The sequence below is a fragment of the Galendromus occidentalis genome, unplaced genomic scaffold (assembly GCF_000255335.2).
Source record: "Galendromus occidentalis unplaced genomic scaffold, Mocc_1.1 scf7180000077484, whole genome shotgun sequence".
NCBI classification, from domain to species: Eukaryota; Metazoa; Arthropoda; class Arachnida; order Mesostigmata; family Phytoseiidae; genus Galendromus; species Galendromus occidentalis.
In genome coordinates, this window is record NW_003805472.1 from 1,356,973 (window position 1) to 1,367,159 (window position 10,187).

The 10,187-nt window shown below is 50.8% G+C and overlaps 1 protein-coding gene across 4 annotated transcripts; it reads right to left on the reverse strand.

Moving 5' to 3' along the window:
* Window positions 1-4,816: 4,816 nt before the first annotated feature.
* LOC100905395 (uncharacterized) lies at window positions 4,817-8,941 on the reverse strand. 4 transcript variants are annotated; one of them, XR_001951209.1, is made up of 6 exons: window positions 8,796-8,923; window positions 5,933-6,018; window positions 5,671-5,810; window positions 5,511-5,575; window positions 5,350-5,423; window positions 4,817-5,208 (listed from the first exon to the last, which is right to left on the reverse strand). XR_001951209.1 is itself a non-coding variant. In XM_003745528.1 (6 exons), the coding sequence occupies exons 3-6, from the start codon at window positions 5,774-5,776 to the stop codon at window positions 5,089-5,091; spliced, it is 384 nt and encodes a 127-aa protein (XP_003745576.1). In that variant the 5' UTR covers window positions 5,777-5,810; window positions 5,933-6,018; window positions 8,796-8,923; the 3' UTR covers window positions 4,817-5,088. The 4 variants fall into 4 exon arrangements, 3 of the variants coding, with proteins under 3 accessions (XP_003745576.1, XP_018495946.1, XP_003745577.1); XM_003745528.1 differs by having other exon boundaries at window positions 5,350-5,442; XM_018640430.1 differs by lacking the exon at window positions 5,933-6,018 and having other exon boundaries at window positions 5,350-5,426; window positions 8,796-8,941.
* Between the last annotated feature and the right edge of the window lie 1,246 nt (window positions 8,942-10,187).

The following is a 10,187-nucleotide window of genomic DNA, read 5'->3' on the forward strand; positions in this document are numbered from 1 at the left end:
GATTCCCGATGTAACTGTCCTCGAAGGCATGACTTTTATCGAGATAGCCTACGCGGAGAGCATTCGCGACACACTCATTCGAAATCTTTCCCCGAGATTTCCTGACCGATGAGACAGCTCCACTCAGAGGGGGTTTCACGAAATTTCCCCGCATGTTCCTCTGCAGACGGTTCTCGATGAAATCGTAGACATTCCAGCGCAGATAAACTCTGAGTGGTTTACTTATGGCCAAGTCCAGCGTCTGAAGATAACCTGTCATGTCAGCGGGAATCATGATCTGATCAACGCCTCTACTCGCGAGAAATTTCTCCATGTCTCGGGACAATTATATGGTATACTTATTGCTATTCCTGAGGTGGAATACCCACTATTTGGACTCGCGGACCGAAGGGCTTATTTTCGGGGTAGGACTTATATTCGGGGAAACATGGTACGGTATGCGAAGATGACATGGAGACTGAGGCGCGATGAAGACCATGACGACTTCAGTAGACCCTGATGAGCTGCACAATTTCGACCATCCACTTCATGATTGGACGAGAAGCGCTCATTGTCGATTTCAAAGGTGCATAACGAGAACAACCCGCTTAGGTCACCTGGGACACCAGGCAACCTGGGAGAGGACAAGGGGAGGCCAAACGCTAGGTTCGAAGGAGAATATCGATCATGTCACTATTTTCTCTGTGCTCGCTGCTGGCTTTGCGTGGAGTGTATCGAGACTCGCGTCCACTCACCCTGGAGAGACGCCAGGATTTGAAGGGCCCTCTCTCAAGAGCAGCGCTTCTCAAACTGGGGGAACGCGTCTCCCGGGGGAGACGTGGGAGAAGTTTTGGGGGAGACGCGCAGGATCCCTAGAATTCCCAACCGACGGATTTTTCGTCTCTGAGAGGTCGCTCAGCTCATTGCTAGTTTACAATAAGTCTCTGATCATTGTACGATTCATCGAGGAAGCCCTATTCCATGGAGAAAACGGCACTGTGATATGTTCAGGTCGAAACTTCACATTCTCAGATATACGGTGATCTCCTAGGGAGAAGCGAGCGCCCCTCATAAGGCTTGGGGGAAACGTGGAGAGAAAAGTTTGAGAACCGCTGTTCTAGAGCATGCCCTCCTAAATCGGGTGATCCATTAACGGGAGCTCGAATTGAGTTTTCAAGGCCAAACTCGATTTCGCTGCCTTTGAATTAATTGATTGCTAACTCACTTCTCAATGCGATCCCACGAGTTCGAGTGAGATGCGGGCTCGATGTCCATCTCGGAATTGGGACTTGGATAGTGACCACATAGTGACCGTCGTTCTGAGGCTTGGATGGCATCCGTCGTGAAGGCCGTGCCCGCGGATATGAGCATGCCCTCCAATTGTTAAGATTATAATTGTTATACGATGTCCACTGTCTCGTCGAAAGCGCCATGATTCAGGTCCACCTCGGCGAATGCGGTTCCACGATGCTCCGACTAGCCTCGGGGTCAGGAGGACCTGAATATACCCTTCGATCCAAAAATATCTGACCGGTTTATCTTTACCAAAACTTCTCTGAAGGAAAGCGATGGATTCTCAGCTTCCTTCCCATCTCAGGATTCTCCGGTCGAGTTCGGAGTCGCATACTTTACGCTCCCTCGCGGGAGCCTCCTCCCTGTATCCTCTTCGCTCAGAAAAGGAGAGTTGACTCTTCCCGGAAAAAGGCTGCCTATGATAGCCCGATAGATGACCTCTACGGAGATCTACCTGGATCGCAGATGCCCTATTCTCATAGCGAAGCGGCCAACTTCACGGATTGATCCGCGTTTCCGTTCATGCGTCGGGTCTATGCAAGTTCATCGAACGGAAGCCCTGCGAGGATTCGTGGGAGCCCTGAGTCCACTGAATTCTCGCGACAGTGTGAGATCTCACGAGAGATCGGTGAGGCAGCGGAGGGGAGGGTAGCGCCCGAATCTCGTTGACATCATCAGCAAAGATCATCGGCATTGCTATCATCCTGACTTTCTCGACGACGATCAACCCCCCCCCTTTCTGTTTAATTACTCCTACCGCTCTCTCTCGAGGAGATCGCGTAGGTACACAAAATCTTGGACCGTTGAAGCAAGCGTACGATCGGTGTCGCCGAGCCAGCCAGTTTGCGTGCACTATGGTTTAGATTGTAGCGCCCTCCTGTTGATTCTGCTTCACATAAACACTGTAGCAACCACCGGGAGCAGCCAGTGGCCCATCTATCAGCTGATAGAGTAGATAGAGCAGTGGTTATTCACAAGAGGTTGTCCCGTCTCCGTGGGGAGATGGACCATAGAAGAGTAAGTACTGGCTGAGTGAATATCTGCGAGACACACAGGCAGTTCCTGGAGTTCCACCAGTAACCTCCGAGGTGGAGCATCATTTGCGCCTCAGTTCTGACAGCACACTCTCGATGCCTATTCAGGGAGTCGGCTCTTCGAGTAGTGGAGGAAGCTTCAAGAACTTAGCGATCCGGAGCGACAGGCTTGTCGAGGCGGGCGAGGCTTCTGAAAGCAGTGACGATGAAGAGTCTGGAGTTTTCGATGCGAAAAACAGGAAAAGAACTCACGTCAAAAGTTCATCTACCATCCAAGGTAAGCTCCGACGCGAAACCTTCCGTTTCGGCCGGTTCCGCTGTCAGATCCCGAATTCTTAGGTACAGAGATCAAATCTTATTCGCCGATGAGGAGATGTGCAAACATCGCATACTGCTCCGCCTTCACGAGCGAACTCCTGAGAAAGTGTTCAAAGTATCCGGAAGAAAACCCTCATTCTAGGAACATCATCGTTCGACACTGTGTCATTCTCATCGGTTACACCTGTCTCACCGTCGATAGCATCAGTATCACAAGTGAGTATCCATGACGTGCTTCGTCTTTTGCGACCCGAGCTGCTAATGTTCTCGGAAATCAGATCGAGCAGGGCTCAAAAACGGAATGCTGTAGGTACCGCTCTCAGCTCCAGACTCTCCGGAGATGAGCTGTCTCAGTTATCATCTCGGACTCCGAGGCTCCTCTGATATTGCCGGACTTCGGAGACGAATGAATCCTCATCATCTGTCGAGACTTTCGTTTCAACCAGCCACTCACCTGTTCCAGGAACACCCAGCTCGCCCGGTCCAGTGCCGATCACTCCACGAGTCCAATATAGCTTTAGGAAGGAACCTTCATGAGGTTGCTGGTCTGCCTTATGCGGTGGCCATCAGAGAGATCGATAACGTGGCTCTCGATCTGGTGCGCGGACAGCAATTGGTAAGTTGTTCCGGGAGATATTTCATATGACAAGTATTCATCGGTCACGGAATTTCCGTGAGAAGGAGCGTATGTTCAAGTCCGGCGGGAGAATTTCTCTCCCGGGGACGGAAATCGAAAGCTACAGTCTACTATGTATCAAACATTTCGATTACAGATGGATGACGTCTTGCGACACCTGGAACAGGTTGGGACCGGACTGCAGAGTATTCAACACGAAGCCGACGTTCTTCGAGCTCATTGTCGTTCTATTCTGCCGAGAGTTCCAACTTCCGCTCAAGGTGCAGGCTTCTCGAAAGAAGCATCAAAGCTACGAGGGTGAACGGCGGTTGATTGTGCCCTCAGATTTTCTGAGTCCGGGACATGAAGTCCCGTCGAAGGAAACGACGCTGACGCCGAATACCGATTCTCGATCAGTCGTCGTTGTTGGCGCCTGTTTCAGTTGCTCGGGAATTTCTTGGACTAGGACGCATTTCTCAAGTTTCTTGTCTTCGGAGCTCATGTCAGCAGAATCACCGGAGGATGAGACGCACTCGCTAGAGAAATTCTATGCGTCCTACTCGAATGTTATCTTTGACAAAACTGTACTGAAAAAGAAGGCACGCCCGTTTGCCGATCAAGTCGGTACATGACTCCAGTGAGATTTGTTGTTTGTGACGAGAACGTTCTTGCCACATTGTACTTTTGGATGTTAGAGACGTGAAGAAACACTTAAGGTCGACGCAAAGTATGTGTGGAAGCTTGGATTTGTTCCCTCATTCCGTTGGAAATATCTTCATAGCATTCAGGATATCTGTTCAATATCCATCGAGGATGCTATTCCTGTCGAAATGTAGGTATTGTACATGTGTCTCAGATGCTTCCACCTCGATGAGCATCCCGAGGGTCTCGTCTGAATGATCGCGTCGAGGTCGATTAACTCGCTGAGGAGCCCCACTATATTCTGCTCTGAAGCGGTCTGACGAGCATCGATCAATGAAAAAGAAGCTTAAATGGAATGGTTCTTCTCGGAGCTCGAGGTGCTGCGTGATAATGATTTTTCCTTACTTTCCTCCACATGCAGGTAGGAAAGGCATCGGACCGATTCTCTGGGGTGATAGATTCATCCTTTTGCACCGTATGTTCGTATATTTTGCCATTTCCCTCGGAAGCTACTTCCTCCGGATTCAGTCTTCGTTGCGTCTTCTTTCCTAAAAAGCATTTTTATAACCTCTGTCCTACTCACTCTCCGCTGTTTTATAGAAGACTCCTTACCGGGTGTTCATTCCTCAAGCCGGGCTCTGAGCCCCTCTCCCCATTTAGGCGATCCCCCTGCACTCTCCTCCTTCAGATCTCGCAAAGCTGGATCGTAGGATGAATCTCCCCAAGGATTTCCCCCGCAAACTCTCGCTGAAGTGCTCAGTGACGAAAGGATTTTCCTTCCCCAGTTTTAATATCACTCGTCGCGTAAATGTGCCGAGGATTCGACCAATAGACTTTACTCTGGTCCTCTGTATGCGACCTGTCACTCGGATCCCTTATGCCCTATCCTGCCAGGAGCGGGCTCTTGGAGCTGATTGATTCTACGCAAATGAGGATTCCTCTCATGGATATATTTATTAAGATCTCAATAATGAATGCATCTGCAGATTAAATAAGACAATCTCTCCATTCCAATGTTAAAACGGGATCAAATGACGAGTTCCGGAATTCGAACTCTATATGATCGAGAATCATAGCTTTGAGTGCAGCGGGAATTCTAAAATACATCCCCCATGATATTTCGAAGATTCGAAAGGGAACATATCCGCTCAACACTCCAGGCATGTACGTGTGTGGGGCACGATTTCTTCGACGGAGCTTCCTGTCTCATGTGGGCTCGGGAGCGTCAGCTCTCTTTTCCTTACCACCGGATTCTTCAGGGGAGGGAGTTCGCTCTTCTAGCGACTCGATGGTGGCTCTCGGCGTCTCGAATGGGCCATCAATCGTCTGGAATAAGGTGGCAGCTATGAGCAATGTCGGAGATTGGCGGACGAAGCAGAATAGTCCGCATAGTCTCATCAGGTGTCGTTTCATGCTGTGGGCATCTCATCTCGGTGACTCCTCTCGGGCCACTACCATCGAGCTCACCTTCACGAATGTGTAGATCCAGGAGTCGCTCTCGCTCACAAAATTCCGGTCGTTGCCGGCGCGACAGGGATTACCTGCTGGGAATTTCGATGTCTTTGAAATGGCTTAGTGACCACTCTCCCCTCAGACATTCATGGGTGGGCATCCCAAAGAAAACGTACCCGTCTCCGGAATTTGAGCTTCTCATAAATGATGCACAGGACGAGCATGACGACAAGGAATGCGCCTGGAAGAGCGACGTAGAGACCCCATAAGATAAGTTCAAGGGCTCGCTCTTGTCGGGGAAGAAACTATCGCAATCCCAGAAGATCGCCGGCTCACCTGCGATGCCGAATACAACTTTGGGATCGGAGCACCAGGTCGTGAGGGGCTCGATCTGCTGAGGTATCGCGGGACCATCGGTGAGCATATTCATCGACTCTGGCATTTTGATATTCTTCAAACGAGCTTTGAGTATCGGCCTGCGGCGGGAGTAGAGACAAGCGTTCTCACAGAAGATGGCTCTTTGTTCTGCGACAGCGGTATTAGCATATTTCGGGGACTCGTCCTGAGTCTTTTTTTTTTGTTCCCCTCTTTTGCTCACCGGGCAGAGGAGACCGAATGGGGAGCAGCGAGATTGGTAATTACAACTCTAGCACATTAAACATCAGTGTGACGGGTTCGCCGACTCTGTAGACGAAGAGCAGGAGCCGCGCGGCGAGAGGGAAGAGCAACTTGTTAGCCTGGCAGGGTAGACGGGAACGAGGGGGAAAAGGGAGGAAAGAGGAGGGAAGCGGGCCGACTCGGTTAGTTACTTATTCAGACAAGGAGACAACCCAGCTCTATGTTCACTGAACGCGAGCGGCTGGCTGAGTGAGAATGCGGTCGTGTTGGTGAAGCCTAGTGTCAAATTCACTTGTAACGAGTTCGAGCTCCAGCCTCCACTGACCACTGGTCTCGACTCGACAAGCTAACCAACGAATTTTCCGAGAGATAGGCTGGGCTCTGGCAGGGATCCCGTTTTTCATAGATGGAAGATCAACATGGGGTGATTTTATTCTGGAAACCGCGGCTGTATAAGTGAGCTCATTCATCCGTGAACGTGGAGATTGACTGTTCCCGCTACAGTCAGATGATAGAGGCAAAGCGAGACGGTGTTACGGTCTCATCATTTCATGCGGTCGCGGGAGTTTTTTGTTACTGTTGTCCGAGTCCCTCGAAACACAGCCAGCAAGCCACTCATTCACATCGAGACTAATAAGGAGCAAGAAGGGGATTTTTTTTCTTAGCGACGAAAATCCTCGCTGAGGACGGTTTGCTCCGGGAAGGAATAAAGAATTCCATAGGGTTTCCATGGTGGTCGCAGAGACGGGGACAGAGGATCATTTAATTCTCGAGCCGAGACGCGGGCTTATGACCGTGGTCACACTCCATCATTTCTGCGGAAGAGACGACTTCACATGCAGAGTCGTTCCTCCGCGCTCGTATGGTTTGAGTAGGAGGAAATTATGTCTTCGCATACGGTCACGCCGTCAGAAGAGAAGCTCGACAAAGTTCCTTGTTGTGGAGTTGAATAATTTGCCTTCGAGTCCGCTGGAGCTGTGCGATAACCGCGTCCTGACAAGAAACGTCTTCCTCGATTTCTTCTCGCTGCGAAATCAGCCGGTCTCGAACCATCCGCGGCCTACTGGTACCAATATGTACGTGGCGGTCCCCGTTGATTACTTGATGAAATCCTGCGCAGGAATTCCCGGATCTGACAGGCACCAGGGTCCAGGATGTGGTCTCATGTCACTTCCGAAGCAAAAATAACAGAAATATTGAATATCTCCCCGGGCTGGATCCATTCCAGTGCCTACTTCGAAAATCGCGGCCTAGAAAATCTGGCTCATCATCGAGGATGTATCGTTTCTGAGGACAGTTCCCAGAAGCCCGGATGATCGAACGAATTGTGGCGGAGGGAGAAAAGAGGGGCCGCTTCCTACAAGTGCAAGGAACGAAACGCGGGTCCCTGTCGAACTTCTCGGGGAACCGCGATTCCCCGTTAAATCCACTGATCTCGCTTCCGCCGATGCAGGAACCATCTATGGGATACACCTGCTCCATACGGGAATGAGTCTCAAGTCAAGCTTATTCTCGAAAGGATATATTCTTCCTTCATGAGTATGCGTGGCGGCTGCAGCCGCGAAAAGTCTGCGAATCCGAGCTAGTGCGTCCCATGGAGAGCCAAGCCCGTATAAGACGCTCTCAACGCGCTTGCACCTCGACTGCTCGCGGGTCTGACTGCGGACCTGTGTGGTCAAGATTAGCTGGACTCGTCTCGATTCTCTGCCTGATCGTCGTCGACTGCGAACCTCGACATAGATTCGGAGCATTAGGCGAGACAGCAGGAAACACTTGAAGGAGCTCGAGTGGCTTCCATCAAAGACATCGATATGAGAGCTCAGGCGACGAGCATTCGACTGATGCGTTTGTATACACGGCATCCACTAGCTGTTGTTACGTGTACTAGGCCGTCCACAATAACATCGACATATCTGCCAACAACCGTGGTCATCCACAAATGAGCGGATACTACCCAGCGGAACGAGTCATAGACTGTCCCCAGGGAAATTCGTCCCCGATGCATGCTCACAGCTCCTTACGGTGGCAGCCCCAGTCGAAGATTTCTGCGGCAAGCCCAATCAATGTCGCGCGAATTCCAGAAGAGCAACAGCTGTCGATAGTACGGATGGGACTGAGCTCAATCGTATGGCTCAGCCGGTGACCGCCCGAGTACTCTCTCGGTCAGTAAGCTGGAGAATGCGACCAGAGTTCGCAGAGAAATCCATCGGTCAGTCAGCTCTGTCGTCGATTCGATAATCATCGGATCGAAGGTGACCGCTCCGCTTTCGGACGTTGTCGCGCGGGTGATCGTCTGCGAAGGTTCATCGCGAATAAGGCGCCTCGATAAGAGGCGCTGACAGCATCGTTCCTCTGAACCTGTACAACGCGTTGTAAGCTCACAAGAAACTCTTGTGATGAATCGTTCGGGACGTCTTATCTGTTGGTTATCATCAGCGATATCTTGGGTCACGTGTGGGCGCCATTTGCACACTGCTGAAACGCCTCAGTCATTCGTAGGTGGGCGCATGCACTCAACTAATGCTCCGTGTAGAGCAAGTCGCGTGTTCGAGATCGGGGAGGAGCTGCAAGGAGTTTCATAACACTCCCATCTAGCTTGTTGGCCGGCCCGCCGCCGCGCCTCGGGTTGCTAAGTTGAATGACACTGTTCACGACGAACAACTGAGAAATTACATTTATGGACTCACATATTGACTCTTAGTTGAGTTCACATGGGGTGAACTTTGACAATTGTAGGGAATGAAACGCGAATTTTACCGATTTTGTCGATACAGCGTACCCCCGAAGCAACGGACCCGAGTCATCCGATCGAGGGATCGAAAAATCCGTATCCGAAATCTCACCTGAATGAGCTTGAGGTGTAGCCTCTTGGTGGGAATATATTTTTCGGAAGGATCATTTCCTAGGAACCGCTCGCGTCGAATCACAATACAAAACAAGGATCTCCAACGGTGGTGACTCAACATCCACCGGAAGTTGATCGTCGTTAGGTCCGAGGACGTTCCGTGCGATACGTGCACTTGGGACTCGCCGCGTCCATGCTTGTGGGGAACACTTTGAATATTTTGAAGTCCTTTCTGTCCGAATGAATTTCCTCACCCAGAGGCAGTGGCCTCTTTCATGAGCAGAAACCCGGTGTTTTTTTCCTTACCTGTCGCGCTCATGAAACGCTCTACGGCAGGGGATCGGACAATCGGAGTGAAATTCAGGAATTCAGAGTATTCTGGGCAAGGCGGACTCTCAAACTGAGAAGTCAATTTCCGTACCGCAAACCGCGAGATTTCCCTCCTCATGGAGGTTGAGCAAGATTTCCGCACTCAGACCATTCGATTACACACCCCCTCAGCGTATAAACTCGACCCACAGGTGTACTAAGTATTGACCGGGATCGTTCGATAACCGGGATCGATAACATAATCGAAGAAATCAGATTATCTTACGTACTGCAGGTAAGGAGAGAGGCGAACACGCGCGGAGCGATCATGACCAAAATCTCGAACCGCTTGGACAGGAAATAACGTTAAGTATCAGCAGCATCGTCCCGATTTTATTTCATGAAGTCGGCACCATCAAGGCATCGACATCGACCACCGCCGGCGCCGTGCCAGGCATCTGCGTAAGGCCAGCTGTATCGTATAGCACTCTCGAGGGCGTTCTCGATAGATAAAAGCTCCGAGATAAAGCTAATCTCCCTGAGAAGCAAGTACTCATTCGAGTCGCACTTCATCAAGGGAGCTATATCTCCGGGCCGCCCAACGCTGGCGGTCTCTCCCTCCTTCGGGCTTGCTCGCCCGCCCGCCTTCAGCGCTTGTCTAGACTAGGTTCTCCGGAATCCTAAAAGTATATCCGACATCAATGCCCAATTCTCGTATCGAATTATTGGGCCGTCAGAATCATCAACATCTTCTCTTCTTCATCATCAGCCGAGTTACAATCGACGGAGAAGGCATACAAATTGGGGTTGTGTGCTTCGCTGGTAGCTCTCGGAGGAGGAGAGCGGGCAGCTCGCACGCTTCGGAGACTCTCGCGAGAAAAGTGATGAGCATAAAATTCGCTGGCTTGATCTTAAACGATGCTCTTTCGTTCAGGATGAGTTCGCAAGGTGGTGGGCTCCAACCCCAGTATTTCTTTCTGTCAGATTCGATCCCTGTTTTTTTATTCCGATCCTCTTATCCCTGTGTCTTCCCTCCCCGACCCGTTCACCGCGCGAGCCCCGGAGCCGCTTCCGTGCACTC

Bases quoted from the DNA above. Each gene is read 5' to 3' on its own strand.
- LOC100905395 (XM_003745529.1), bottom strand. From the start codon at position 8,851: ATGATCCTTCCGAAAAATATATTCCCACCAAGAGGCTACACCTCAAGC. The intron at 5,811-8,795 runs GTGAGATTTCGG...CTCCCGCCGCAG, and splicing joins TACACCTCAAGCTCATTCAG to GCCGATACTCAAAGCTCGTT. The intron at 5,443-5,510 runs GTACGTTTTCTT...GCCATTTCAAAG, and splicing joins AGCTCAAATTCCGGAGACGG to ACATCGAAATTCCCAGCAGG.